The 15,442-nt window shown below is 36.7% G+C and overlaps 1 protein-coding gene across 5 annotated transcripts in view; it reads right to left on the bottom strand.

Moving 5' to 3' along the window:
* Window positions 1–215: 215 nt before the first annotated feature.
* KYAT3 (kynurenine aminotransferase 3) overlaps window positions 216–15,442 on the bottom strand; it is a 28,876-nt gene continuing 13,649 nt past the window's right edge. For 4 of the 5 annotated variants that reach the window (XM_025163664.2, XM_007423636.4, XM_025163666.2 and 1 more), the window contains 10 exons: window positions 13,367–13,516; window positions 12,241–12,327; window positions 11,257–11,382; window positions 11,032–11,152; window positions 7,195–7,271; window positions 6,075–6,164; window positions 5,052–5,238; window positions 4,095–4,168; window positions 3,714–3,800; window positions 216–1,840 (listed from right to left, as the gene is read on the bottom strand). In XM_025163664.2, the coding sequence (XP_025019432.1) occupies window positions 1,784–1,840; window positions 3,714–3,800; window positions 4,095–4,168; window positions 5,052–5,238; window positions 6,075–6,164; window positions 7,195–7,271; window positions 11,032–11,152; window positions 11,257–11,382; window positions 12,241–12,327; window positions 13,367–13,516 (1,056 nt within the window). In that variant the 3' untranslated portion in view covers window positions 216–1,783. The remainder of the gene's footprint in view (window positions 1,841–3,713; window positions 3,801–4,094; window positions 4,169–5,051; window positions 5,239–6,074; window positions 6,165–7,194; window positions 7,272–11,031; window positions 11,153–11,256; window positions 11,383–12,240; window positions 12,328–13,366; window positions 13,517–15,442) is intronic. The other variant, XM_088153174.1, reaches the window with a different exon arrangement.

Genomic DNA, 15,442 nt, shown 5'->3' with positions numbered 1-15,442 from the left:
AACGGGATATATAAAAAAGCGGGATAAAAAAATATAACAACAACATCACTACAAACCTATTTTAACATCAACATTACAAAATTTTTCCTTGCTATCTTTTTCTTCAGTTAAACAAGAAAATGAAGATATCCACTCTCATCTCTTATATTTCTGTTATGTTTAATATATTTTTGCATATTTATAAAATCAATGAAGACAAATAATCGGGTAAGATGTATGACTATATACTTTTAATGATTTGTTACATCAAATCAATTTTTCATTCCATAAAATTAGCTGACAATTCTTAACATAAGAATTATGTTATATTAATTAATTATATTCTCAAGGAATATAATTACAACATAAAATGGTAATCATTTGAAACAGCCAGTTAAGACAGATGATACATCTCATTTTGTCAACTAAAAAAAATCAAATGGCTTATCTAATTATACAAGGTGGGGAGATGAAAAACCCAGATTCTAAAGCAATCTGGCTTCTTTTTTCTAGAATAATCCATCATTAATTCTCTTACATTCTTCCTCTTACATTCTTAGCTATGTATTAGAACTATATCTGTATATATGCTTCATTTATGTATAATTTTCAACACAAAAATGCTTTGTTAAGATGAAATTTTTAATAAATTGTTTTCCACCCTGGTGTCCTCCAGACAGATTTCCATTATAAATCTCAGAACTTCAGCCAGCCTGGCTTTTACAATTTGGAGAATTTAATAAGTATTTCCTAATATTTTGAGCATGAAACTGAGCAAACTCAGGGAGGCAGTGAAGGACAGGAAGGCCTGGCGCAATATGGTTCATGGGGTCACGAAGAGTCGGACACGACTTAACGACTGAACAACAATATTTTGAACCTTGCACTTGAAGAATTCTATTGTACTGTTGAGCAAGAAGCTAAAAATGAAAGGTTGGTATTTTACTACTTTTTTAAAAATTATATGAATGCTGCAGTTTTGCTTGTTTGGGGAAAGCAGTGAACAATTTTTTTTTACAATTGCTAGTGCCAAACTAATTTATTTCTATTTTTATGTATGAGTAAATGTACAACAAATAATACATGAAAATGAGCCGTAGTTTTTATTTAAACACCATGAGATTAAACTTTTTTATGGCAACACAAGATGTTGAAAAAGAGCATTCTACAGCAAGCTTGGCATGGCACCTGGGAATATGGATATTCTGCCACCCTGCCATCTCCTCCTTCTACATGTTGGGAATCCACTCCAGGTATTCACAGCAAAGATTCTCAGCATTTGTACAATGAGGTACAGAAAATGTGTAAGTCCTTCTATTGCTTTTCTTTACTATGTGGGTGAGGATATCAAATACCAATTTATGCTGATATTTTTGAATGGAGAAAGATTGCTATCAGACAAAAAGATACCATATGCCATGCAATAAAACCATAATATCATTTAGTAGCCAGTATAATGGAACGCGGTAGTTTGAAATCCTTTAGAACAGTGTTTCTCAAACTTGGCAACTTTAATTCCCTAGCCAGGAATTCTAGGAGTTGAAACCCACATGTCTTAAAGTTGCCAAGTTTGAGAGACACTGCTTTAGAATAATATTTATATATTATATTAAGAATGTTAAAAATAATTAGGAGGGGGTAAAATTCTACTGAATTTGTTTTTAAAAATGCTGTAATTTGGTAGATAGCAATGTCAACATCTTTAGTTTAAATTATTAATCCTAAACAACCAGCAGATGGCAGCACATTGCAATCTTTTTTTGTCTTTTTTTCTTTTCGATGAGAGAAACTGTTCACTTCTAGGTCATTGTTTCTTCCAACTCTTCAGAATCACTTCTGCCGCATCTAATGTGCTGTCTTTCTGTCAAGAAAGAATGCCATGAAGGTTAAAAACAAGGTTCAGTCATGGTAGAAGATATCAAAGAGCAGAAGGAGAAAAATGCAATTTGGTTACAATACAGTGAATGTCTTCTTTATAATAAACCAGGAACTCAGTTTAGGAGTGAAAAGCATCTAAAGAAACAGAACTAACAGGAGACCGAGTGAAAGTAGCATCTGCTTGAACATGGACATCTCAACACCAATCCTTCGTCTTTTCAGACCAGTAATTATTATTGTCTTTGAGTATACAGTGAAGTCCCTGCATAATTCAATAGAAATTTCTCATCTTCCCCATAATAACCTTGCAGGATTTTATCAAAGGGTGATCGCATGTTTGAGTACTAATTCATATGGCACTCCCACCCCACAAAGCCAGTTCTGAATGTTTTACCAACTCCTGCTCTGATAGAACAATGTAATTCAGGATGTAAATCCAGTTTACCCTGAGTCCAGCTATGAAAATGGTATGCTATTGACTTCTGAGGAGTTGGTTTTTTTCAATGCTACAGGATCTACAACTCTGTACTTGCCACATGGTCTCCCATCCCAATACTAACCAAGGAGAGTGATACTTAAGGTGGCTGGTGTGGGTCTTCCAGGCTGTGTGGCCATGTTCTGGAAGTTTTGTTTCCTAACGTTTCGCCAGCATCTGTGACCGGCATCTTCAGAGAGCAGGAGCACAGACACGAGCAGTTCTCTCTGTGCCCAGGATGATGTGACCCTTTTGTGGGTATTTATAGAGATCTGAAGGGGGGATTGGGGTGTGGGGGGGTTGGGGGGTGGCGGGGTTTGGGGGGTGGGGAGGGTTGGGTTAACGAGTGGCTGCTTGTTTTGGTGTCAGAATATGTGTGTATCTTGCTGGGGATTAGGCAGGGTTTTTTCTTCTATTGAGTTGTTAACGAGTGGCTGCTGGGGGTGATTAGTATGTTCATTGTGTGAACTGTTCACACATCCTGGTGGTTGAGCTGAGTTCGCTGACCTTTTGCATAGCCTTCGACAATACAGTGATACTTAACTTTCTAGAACAGCCAAAGTCAGCTAGGCATTACCACCTGCTGATACAGTTCAGGATGAAGCTGGAACAATAATTGTTTGAAATGAGTTAGGATACCAAGATCACCAACTGCAGGAAGCAGGTGTAATCCCAGGTACATTCCTTTGCTTCCCGCATCTTATCATCATCATCATCATCAACACACACAAACACACGTAAATAAAGGTGGGGTGACGATGATGATGATAATGATATAACTCAAGGTGATGAGATATCTATCTCAAGGTGACAAACATACCTGATTCTCCTGCCTCGTATGTTCCACAACAACAACCCTGTGAGGTAGGTTGGACTGGGAGAGAGGGACTGGCCTAAAGTCACCAGCTGATTTTCTTGGCTGAGGGAGGCCTAGAATTCACGGTCTCTTGGTTTCTAGGCCAGCACCTTAACCACTATACCAAACTGGCTCTCATTTGTTACTTTACTTTTTTGTTATGTTTGCTCATTTACTCTTGATAAGTAAATGGTTATCAGTGATCTGTCTGCTAGTCTAGGAATCAGCAGCAATATGCACATTCTCAAATGGAATCATGAGAAATAGAAATTTACAAGAAAGAGAATATCTTTGATTATCATTGATAAGAGAATATCAACACTCTACTCCTGAAAAGTCTCTCTTATTTAAATGAATAGTTTAGAATCAAAGTATTAAGCATTATTGGACTTAGAAAAAACACCATGTAAATGTTATAAATACGATGTGGAAATGAATGGTAGCAGTATTAAAACAATGTTTACATGTTTAAATTAGAAAAGAAAAAAAGGAAATTATGTAAGATCAATAGACTGTAGAACTTACTTTGATGAAGCAAAAGCGTATATATTTTTCAAAACGATCTTTGCTTTCTCGGCTACAAAATGAACTCACAGGAATAGCTGACAGTTTCTGAAAAAACAGAACAGAATTCCAAGTTTACAATGTATTAAAATAAATTTAATATTTGGAATCTATTTAAATGAAGCTTTTTGATGTTGCTTATTGTTTCATTTATTGCTTCTAGTAAAGAAGAGCTTTTCTATGTTAAATGCCAGGGCCCACAGTTGGAGATAAAAAGTTCTGCAAATTTATGGATATATAACTTTCCGTGGCACCTCTACATCAGGATTACCCATTTCAATTTTATTTAAAATACTACCGTTGGATAACTGAAATAGGAAGGAAGAAGAAAGCGGAACCCACCTTAGATTTTATCATCCATTTCACGAATTTATAATCATAAGGTTTTTCTTTTTCCATGTCAGACAGATCTATACCTTTAAAAAAATAAATGAATAATACTATTTTCCAGCACAGAAACATCAAGTAGGACAATTCCACACTGAGATTTTGTAGATACACCAAATGAATCTAAGCTGGGAAACTAATGTAAGAATTGCTGTATTGCTTTCCTTTCCCTGTATCTACTCTGAAGCAGTATACTAAGATAGCAGACCCTAAACCAGTGTTGTCCAAACTTGGCCACTTTAAGATGAGTGGACTTCAACTCCCAGAATTCCCCAGCCAGCCATGCTGGCTGGGAAATTCTGGGAGTTGAAGTCCACTCATCTTAAAGTGGCCAAGTCTGGACAACACTGCCCTAAACCTTTCCTTTCTGCAAACCACTACATTGTCACTGGAAGCTTTTGAGGACCCCCATACAAGTCAGAGATTAGTGACCTGGCATTCATGGGCATCATGGTGCGCATCTGCAGGACATTTTTTTTTAAACAGCCAAAATCCTCAAATCATACAAGATTCATGTTCTTGCCAGAAACCTTATGTTGGACAATAATGCCAAAATCTTGGAAAATGTGGCCATATTCAAGATTTTGGCCTTTTTATTTGGGGGGGCACCCACATCAGGACCTCATGAATTATTGGTTGGCAACCATTGTTCAAATTGTAGAATTAGACATTATGATAATCAAAGGTCTACTGGCAAAAAAGAGAATCACATTCCCTGTAAAATGCAATGAATAATTTTCTTAAATCCTGATGTCATCAACCTGGATATTTTCTCATTTACGGTTCCAATCTCTGAGTGCAGAACTCAGCTAGCCTTCACTACAGACTCCTTTCTCCTATTACATTTCCGATGCAGCTTCAGTTCTGATGAAGATAACCTCCTCCCTGACATAAATTAAGAATGTCACTAACCTAATGTGGATACATCAACAATCATAAAATATCCTCCCTCTGGAATAACCGGCTTCAGTCCAACTTCCAGAAACATCTGAGCCATTCGGTTCCGTTTACTTTCCAGCTCTCTAGGCAGGCAGGAGAAATAGCAATCTGGATCATCCATGCGTTTGTAATCTAGCAAAAAGCTTTGTGCTAAAGCCTCCTGAAAAGCCAAACCCATTTAAAAAAAAAGTTCAAATAATCAGTAGAAATAGGAAGATGCCTACGAGATCCAATTTTAATATTTAAAAAATGCTCTTTAAAACTTGAAATTGTAATTTTCTTAAGCGTGCCCAGCAAAATAGATATTCAGTTAACAGGAAACACATAAGCCCAATGGATACCTTTCTACCATTAGGCTACATTCATGTTATTTTGTTTTCTTTCAACCTTTAGTCTTATCATTTTAATTAACTGAATTTGTATCTGAGTTTAACATCTGTCAATGTTATTCCAAATGATTTAATCGTGATTATGGTTTTAAGATAATATAAAGTTATAAAGAAATCTACAATACCTTTTCCTAATTTTTAATTATTTGAATAAAGACTAGACATCTATTCACATTCCTCTCTTCTTACAAAAGGAAGAAGGCTCCCAAATGTTTATAAAGCTTAAATCTAACCATTAAGTATACAGGACATTACAATCCAATTTAAAGGTTGTATATAGGTGATGCTCAGACAAGTTAAAATTGTCCATAAATTATATGAAACGAATGGGTAAGCTTCACATTAGCAATGTATTGTAAAATGGTAATCTATCTGTTTCACTCCAGGTTTCTTGTGTCTCTATTTTCTCAGTTAACAAAGAAATGGTTATATCATTAATATTCCAATGCTGATCCACATTGAGCCTATTCATTGAAGAACCCACCTACAATCTGCATTGATACACTTCTTTCTAATCAATTTTAAAGCTTTTCTGTAGTTTTAACCTCCCAGAGGGTGTAAAACGTTTTATAAAAACATCACTTATTTTGTATGCATTTGTACTTACTTGTAATGGAGTTGGGCATGTATAGATGGTATTTTGTTGAACAACCTGCAAATGCTTTATCAGATGTGGGGGACCAACAGACCAACCAAGCTGAAATGAAAGATAAAATGCGCATTACTACTCAACTGGTTACTTACATTTACAAAACAATGAAAGCATTCAGGCATTTGCTCCTTTCATCTATGTCATGATGTATACGCTATATCTATTTTGCAGATAAATTCACAGAAGTTGTAACCTACAAAAAACATTCATTTGCCCACACAAACCCCATCAGTCACTGATAGGTAACTGATACATTTAGAGAAGAATAACACTCTTTTAGCTGATGCTTTCATCAAAAAAAGCTGATGCTTTTCTCCCTAAGTCTTTTAGAAACAGTTATTATTCAGCAGTGGAAGACAAGAGAATCAGGGACTCTGCAGTTAACCCTTTATTTGAAAAGATACTTTAAACTAAAAAAACAAATCCTCCAAGAAAAAGGAAAGCTATGCTTTCTAAAATTAAACATCTGTGTTTTATATACAGGTGATATATACTGTATAATAATGAACTGAAAATACACATTCATGCATCATTTTTTCTCTATAACTTCCACAAACAGCTATAAATGCTGACATATTAAATTTCTCCTATGGTCATGCCCATTTGAGGCCGTATAAATAAAGATATTAAAGTATATCTGTATACATATGGGATTTCCTCAATTTTCATTTCTGAATGCAACCCTTCATGATATATTTCATTGTAGTGATAATGTCCCCATTTTCATTAGTATCTTTTCAGTAGGACTCTGAAGAAGAGAAGGCCAAAATGCCTTGCAGAAGCATGGTCTGGATTTCAATTTAGTTCTTCACTCAGTAATTCAAATTAGTACTGCCATATGAAAATACAAATTAGAAATCCCCTATGAAATACACTGTTTAGCATATATTGCTACTTAACGTTGATACTGAAAACTTCTCAAGTTCAGTACTTTCCAGCCTTTAATTTTTTAAAATGTCTTAGGGTTTATATAATTTGCAAATATGGTTCCACATTCACCAGTGACAAGATTATAATTCAACACTATTTCAACATATCATTTTTAATGCAAGCAATCTCTGACTAAATCCATTACCTTCCAGCCAGTTACACTGTATGTTTTTCCAGCACTTCCTATGGTTATTGTTCTCTCCCACATTCCAGGCAAAGTAGCTGTTCACATTAAAACAAGTTAATTGATATTTATTTTAAAAAATGTATATTTTGCCCTTCTAATGCATAGCCACCATTCAGAGCAGTGCTAGTAATTACATTCTGCAGAGGTAAAAAAATTCATTTTACTAACAATAAAAATATTTTTATATATTTACTGAGCTGACCTCATCCTTTACCCACAAACACATTCAGACATCCGTTAAAATGACAGTACAAAAAGAGGTAGAAATCATTATATTTATGGATCAATCAAATAAATTCAGAGCTGTAAGTAATGTACTGGAGATAAATATCTGACAAGATAAAATTGCTTTTCTGAAGTTCACAAGGATACATATAATAAAACTTTTCTATAATACAAATTAGCATTGAATTAAATCAGTCTTAAATTGGCATTTTCCAGATACGATTTGGCTAGGAATTTTGGGAGTCCCAATATATCTGGAAGGTGTTGAAGAAGTTGGCCCAAAAGCTAGCCATTCCATATTAGCAGAAGATTTAAAAATGAAGGTTATCACTGCACTATTATGGATTCATTATTGCTGTTCGACAGACTGAATGCATTTTCATATCCAGTCTGATTAAAAAATAGTATCAGTAAGACAACATACAGATTCACATCAGCACTATCCCTATGGAGCTACCAGGAGAATCCTCATTTACAATATGCATTCTTTAAATCTGTCAGCACAACTTCCATTTTGTACAAGCCAGATAAGAAAAATGATTTACTATTCTACACTAGAGGAAACTATCTTGATGACAGCACAAAGTACACTGATTTCATGAACTATCACTCACAGCCTCTATTAAGAAGGTATTGGAGAACTATAACCTGATGCTGTAAATTGATGCAATATTCATTTTGTATTTTCGTGATGGATGTGTCACTTCAACTGATGGAATATAAGAAGCTTAATATAACAACTCTGTCTCTAGGGAGAGGATTTATGTTCTCTTCCTTGTATAAACTTCATGTACAATATAAAGCTAAAGAAAGAGGGCTTTTTAAAACATAGGGAAGAATGGTGTGCTCAGTTTATAAACATTTACACCTAGGTTTTATGATCTGAAACTCTTCCATGGGATTTGCTTAAAAGTGACCAAGGAAAAAGACGCATACATTAACAACAACTTCATCTCAAATAATTTACACTGAGTTTTGTATATATTCTATGCTGTGCAATAAAAATGCATAATTTCTATCAGGAACATATGTGATATATATAGATATATTCTCAAATAGAATAAGAATGTAATTATAATAAAACAGTATTTGCTGATTTGACCTCTTTGCCCAGGCCTTTGGCAAGTGTGACTGAAGCCCCCTTTTCTTCTTTTTGTTTGTTCCCATCTGGTTTGTTATCTCTGCCATCTTTGGTTTTTGTGTGTGTATGTTGTTTTGTGTTGTTTTCTTGTTTTAATGCTTTTAACAATTTGCAAACCTCCCAGAGTCGCTGGGAGTTGGGTGGCATATAAATTTAATTTAATAATAATAATAATAATAATGGTAGTAATATCAATGAATGTATCCAATTAAATGTGTCAAGCAGTTTTCAATTCCCATTTAGATATAAAACTTCATTAATGATTTGTAATGCATAATAAATACCAAATCTATTATGGATTATACAAACAGAAAGAACCAATTATGGAGGGAGCTAGCAAGATCCCCCATTGCTGGATACATTTAAACTGAGTCCTATAATCATCTGTCAGGGATGCTCCTGCACTGAGCAAGGGGTTGAACTTCACTGATTAACTTCTCCTTCCAACTCTATTATTTTATGAAAAGAATCTAGGAATGTTCTTCACGATGTCCCATATCAATTTAGCATTCACAGATTCAGCTTTTATGATGCAAATGCCCTTATTCATTCAAAGACATTTCAATGAATGTACTGTTTCATTTTGCAACAGGACAGACAATCTGATTTTCTTTTTGTGACTCTCATGTTTTCCCACTACTGCTTCCATATTTTTTTCACTGAAAATCAGCTAAGGAGAAAAGATGGAATAGCTACACAAAGTCTTTTGACTGGTAGCACAAAGAACCCTTTGTGTGGAAGCATCCAAATTGGTTGAAAGTAATGAAGTCTGAATGGCTCAGACACACAACAGATAAGTATATCCAAGGTCTACCCACACCTCCATTGCCTGGAGAAAAGTGGGAAGGAAAAAGAATCTCATCCAGAGTAGGGTGAAAAAAGTCTTCAAAAACTGTAACTGTAACTGTAGCTCTGAAACACATGCTATAAAAATAACCTCTGTTTCTGATATCTGGGAATCAGATCAATCCAAACCTTCCAAATCACATCATCCCACCTACTGGGTGAATGTATATCTAATTAGGGCTGCTGAAGTTTATAGTGCTGAGAATAAATTACTATTTAGAGCAGAATGTCCTAATCATTTTGCAACTATATGATTTATGTCTCGGCCAACAGGAAGAAAATTAGGAGTTAAAATATTCAGTTACCTTTGGGTAAGTCAAACAGTAAGTCATCAGCACAATTTGAACATATTAGATAGTGCTTGGATGATCTTGTCTGGGCTTGGAAGCTAAACGGGGTCAGATTTGGTTACAACCTGGATAGGAAATCACCAGGAAATTCCAGGGCTATAGGCTAGATTGGGAAATTGGGGAGAAAAAAACATCCTTGAAGAAGGCAATGTGACAAGCCACTTCTGCGTGGCTGCAAAGAAAACCATGTAGATGTATGTGTGTAGTCCCCAGGAGCTCAGCTCAGCTTGAGAACTTCTTTACCTTTTCAGTAACATTTCACTAAATTACGTGTCTTACTTTAAGTCAGATTCTTAATACTCTTCAACTTCAACATCATGTGATTCTATGTGATATAGATCCTAAATCACCTATAATGATTTATCATTATGTGTAAATCAGGCCATTATACCTTGCTCAACACATCCTGGTTGAATTATACGGGCTTAGCATTACATATGAGTACATGTTCTCAAATATAAGGAGATATAGACTTAACATGTTTCTCTTTTGTTCAACAGCTAAATTCAAAATACAGTAGTACCTCTACTTACGAACGTCCCTACTTACGAAATTTTCGAGATACGACCAGCTCCGGCCCCAAAAATTTACCTCGATGTGCCAACTCCGCCTCGAGGTACGGCCATTTTTCCACCCTGATACATGGTCCGCAGCCATTTTTCCATCCTGACACGTGGTCTGCGGCCATTTTTCCGCCCCTGACACGTGGTCCACGGGCGTTTTTCTGCGCCGCGGTGCACGGGTGTTTTGCCGCCCTGACACGCCCCTGACGCGCGGCGCGCGGGCGCTTTTCCGACCCTGATGCGCGGCGCACGGGCGTTTTGCCACCCTGCCGTGCGGGCACTTTTCCGCCCCTGACGCGTGGTCCACGGACGCCAGAACGGATTAACGGTAATTACATTGAACCTTATGGGAAAATTTGCTTCGGGGTGCGACCAAATTCGGAGGGCGGAATGGATTAACCGTATTTACATTGAACTTTATGGGAAAATTACCTCGACTTGCGACCAACTCGACTTGCGATCAGAGTCACGGAACGGATTAAGTTCGTAAGTAGAGGTACCACTGTACTTTATATTTTTAAAAATACATATAATACTTACTGATAAATAGTTTTTAAAAAATTAATATGTAACATTCCTTATGTCAAATCTATTTCTTAAAAACTGTAACTAAAATGTGTGTTTAGGTTTCCCATCATGTATCATCTATACCATTTTAAATGTTTAGTACCTATTTTAATGTGTTTATTTCCAGTGTAAACCAACCATTCATACACCTCGTCACTGATGCATAGTGTATCATATTTAATACAGAGATCAGCAATTATCTGTAGCTCTTCTTTTGTATAGACCTAAAATAAAAAGGGACAAGCATAGTGATCAGTATATTCAATATCTATCTATCTGTTTGTCTGTCTGTCTATCTAAGAGACAGTCTTTAAAACAGGAATCTCACCTTTCCTATAGGATTATGAGGGGTATTCAATATAATAGCTTTGGTCTTGGAATTAAATTTATTTGCCAGCTCAGTGGGATCCAAGATCCAGTCAGCACTAGAAGCAACTTCTCCAACTGCAGGTTTCTGGAATAAAGTAAAACATATTTTATTAGCTGCTGGGACTGCCCAGTGCCAAATCTCCTAAGCTGATAGATTCTGTTGTTATCCAGACCCAAAAGACAAAATCAAATGAATGCTAAACAATTAGATCTCTCTGTCTCTCTCTCTCTCTCTCTCTCACACACACACACACACACACAGAAACATACACACATACATACATACAGTGACCATATCTTCTTGGAAAAAATAAAGGGCAAACCTGAAAAAGAAGCAAATCTGAAAGAGGTTCATAAGGATTAAAAAAAATGTTTATGCTTATAACTTTGCTTTACAAAAGAAAATTCAAGAGCAAAACCAAGAAGGTAAATAAATAATCCAACGGACAACACTTTCTGAAATAAAGAACTGCTTTTTCTAATAAAGGACATGCGGTCACTGTACATATATAGCAATAACCATGTAAAACTTTCACAGTGATACAAATTAATTTACTACAATCACACAATTGTTGTATATTCTTACATTCTCTGCTTTCTAGTATATCTCTATATGGATAGATGGATGAGAGAAACCAGCAATATTAAAATGAGTAGTACAGAATTAAGATAAGGATATAACAGTCCCACTACTTGTTTTTAATGTAGTCTTGAAGCAAATATTTTATTAATTGCTTGCGTTTCAGGTAAGGAAATGTCAACGATCATAAGTGCTATGTTCATACATCGCACCAAATATTCAAAATGTTGGAATGAATTAGGCAAGCCCTGAACATTCATCCGTCCCTTCTTCTCCTCCCACCAAGTTTTAAGAGCAGTTAAAAGCCGTTCAGAAGCTTTCTTTCCACCTCTGTTTACCTGTAGTTTCACCCAAACTACTCACATATCTCAAAGGTATAAAAACAGGCGTGGCTCCTGCCATCTTCACCATGGGCTCGTAACAGTCATAGAAGGGTTCTATTATTATTACCTAAAACAATGTAATCTACATGAATAAATTAAAAAGTGAGCTACCTCTTCTCTAATGTCAGAAGCAGTATTTAGCCTAACTTAATGATAATTCTACACATTCATAAGCATTAAAACCAAGTTTTTGGGGGGCAGCAAAGAAGGGCAGTATTTTAGATAACAGATTTTCTCAGGGCTTTTTTTTTTTTTTTTTTTGGTAAAATACCACAACTATTACAACTTTAGAATGAACAAGCAATATGGAAAGAAATAGAAAAGGATGCAGTAAATAAGAGATCAAGAGGTAATGTCTACATTATGTGTGCTGGAGATAACAGGAAGGAATTGGACATATATAATAAAGAGAACAGAACTGAACAGTAAAGAGAGAGAATGTGTGTGTGTGTGTGTAAATATGGAAGCCATGACTTCATTGTCAGACATCCCCTAAATGAAGTGACTTATATATGTTAATTTTGAACCTATCCTGTTCCTAATTTTACAAGATCAGAGAAAAATCCCCATTACTGATAGTCTCATATCATTTAAAGCAAAAGACTTGGTACAAAGCTGAAATTATATTTCAAATTCAGAGGAGTCTGCGTCAAATTTTCAAACATCATGAAATAAAATTTACTATGGGTTGAAAACTATTGTAGATTGCTAGAAAATCCATGGCAGAATGTTTCCTTATTAGAATTATTTTTTAACTGTCTCTAATGTTATATTCTTGAAAGCAAAAAGCATAATCCCAATGCCAAGATATCAGTTGGCTGCTAAATGTATCTGTATCAGCCTGCTGTTAAAGCTACAAGTACAGAACCATTAAAAAAAAAAACAAGGAATGGGAATGGGAAATCATCTTTAACCCAAAGTGGATTTCTATGCCTCAAAAGGTAAGGAATGTCCTTCTTCTACCCTTTAATGTACATGTGACAAGGAAACTTATTACTCAGACTGAAACGATCTGAGAAATTGCATTTAATTTCAACACTGGTTTTTAATAAAACAAAAAAATAGCAACCAGTTATTCTATATCAGGAAATATTATAAAGACTTACTTCATCTTCTGCTTCAATAAGTGCCTGTATTGCACTAAACAGGGATCCATATGCCCCTACTGTCACCAGAATGTCAGTGTACGGATCAATCTGTTTTCTACAAACTTTTTCATATACTTGGGATAGGACTTTCACCAATGGTGGATGACCCTGAGTACATTTTTTTTTTAAAAGGAAGAAAAATAGTTAATGAGAAACACAGAACAATATCAGCTGTGTGTAGTATGAGTGATGCATGCATTAGTTCAAAACATAAGTAGATAGATCATAAATCCTTAGAACCACAGTTTCCAAACTCTGTGCTGCCCCAGGGCACCACAACAAACTCACAGGGCGCCATGGGATATTTTAAATTTTTGCTATGTCCATTTGCGAAACTGGGTTTTCAGCAGTCTTTTGGCCTAGGGGTACCACAAAGAAATGATTGAGACACTAAGGGTGCTGTGAATCAAGAACATTTGGGAACCTCTGCCTTAGAATATTATGTCTTAATAATTGTACTGGGGCCTTGGGAGCTCTAAATGTCAGAATATATTTTTGTAAAAGATGGGAAGCATTTTATGTTGTCACAAGGAAAGGAACTATTTCACTGTTTGGTAAATGCAACTAAGCTGAGATGATGGATAATCAGCAAGATTGTATTCCATAAGGCAGGAGTTCTCAAATTCTGCAGCACCACATATTTATTTATTCATTTATTTATTTAAGACATTTATATGGCTGCCCATCTTAAACCAAACTCTGGGTGGCTCACAACCCAAGGATAAAACAATATATACCATCCATGAAATAAAAACAATAAAACAAAAAATAAAGAAGACCTGGCACCACAGGTGAACTTTCTGATACAGCCGCTGAAACTTTCCAGTTCATCCCATGCACTTGGGGGAAAAGCCAGGCCTTGAAGTCCTTTTCAGAAGGTTAAAAGGGGAGGTGCCTGCCAGACTCAGAGGGAAGGGTGCCCCATAGGGCAGGGGCTGCTACGGAAAAGGCACGCTTCCTAGGTCCTATAATATGGCAGCAATTAAGGGAAGGAACCTGGAGTGTGCCTATCTGGCGGGACAGGCAGATGTCCTCGGGGAGAAGAGGTCCTTAACCAGCACTTTGAATTGCACCCAGAAGGAAACTGGGAGCCAGAGCAGCTCACACAGTAAGGATGTAATGTGAGTAAACTTAGAGGCATACAACACTGCATGCGCCACCACATTCTGGACCAGTTATAGCTTCCAGGCAGTCTTCAAGGGCAGCCACATGCAGAGCGCGTTGCAGTAATCCAAGTGGAAGTGATCACGGCATGAGTGACTGTGAACACGACTTCCTGGTCCGGTAAAGGGCACAGTTGGCTCATGAGACAAATTTGTGCAAAGCGCCCCTAGCCACAGCTGCCACTTGCTCCTTGAGCAGGACCCATGAGTCTAGGAGGACTGTCCTATTATGCACCATCAGTCCAGGGGAGTGCCATCCCTTCCAGAGTCAAACATGTCATATCACCTGGCACGGGGGGGGGGGGGGCAAAAACCCAAAACCACTCCGTTTTGCCAGGGTTGAGTCGAAGCGGTTTCTCTCCATCCAGACCCTTATAGCCTCCAGGCAGTCAGTCAACACCACAACAGCATCACCTGCCTGGCTAGGGGTGGAGATGTATAGCTGGATATCATCAGCATACTGATGATATCACACCCATACTGTCAGATGATCTCACCCAGTGGTTTCATGTAGATGTTAAAGAGGAGAGGTGAAAGACCCACATTGTAGGGGCCTTGGACTCAACCTCTTCTCCCCCACCAACACCAACCTGACCCTCCTTGTGGGGGAGTTGGGCGGTGATATAAATTTGATATATAAATAAATAAAATAAATAAACTGGAACCCACCATAGAGGAAGGAGGAGAACCACTGCAAAACAGTGTCTCCCACTCCTGACCCCTAAAATAATAAATGAATGTATGCAACCTGCCCCATGAATAAAATTAATGATTTCAGTGGGGTAAGGCAAACAATATACTACTTAGTTTTAATGATTAAATTTTAATCTAAATATAACAGAGGTCCTCAGACTTCCTGCTTGGCCCAAGC

Source organism: Python bivittatus, unplaced genomic scaffold, assembly GCF_059951505.1.
Source record: "Python bivittatus isolate LINGU-HERP-01145 unplaced genomic scaffold, Pbiv_v1 ctg000700_np1212, whole genome shotgun sequence".
In the NCBI taxonomy this organism is placed as follows: domain Eukaryota; kingdom Metazoa; phylum Chordata; class Lepidosauria; order Squamata; family Pythonidae; genus Python; species Python bivittatus.
Note: the sequence above shows the minus strand (reverse complement) of the source record. Positions and strands in the feature narration are given on the sequence as shown.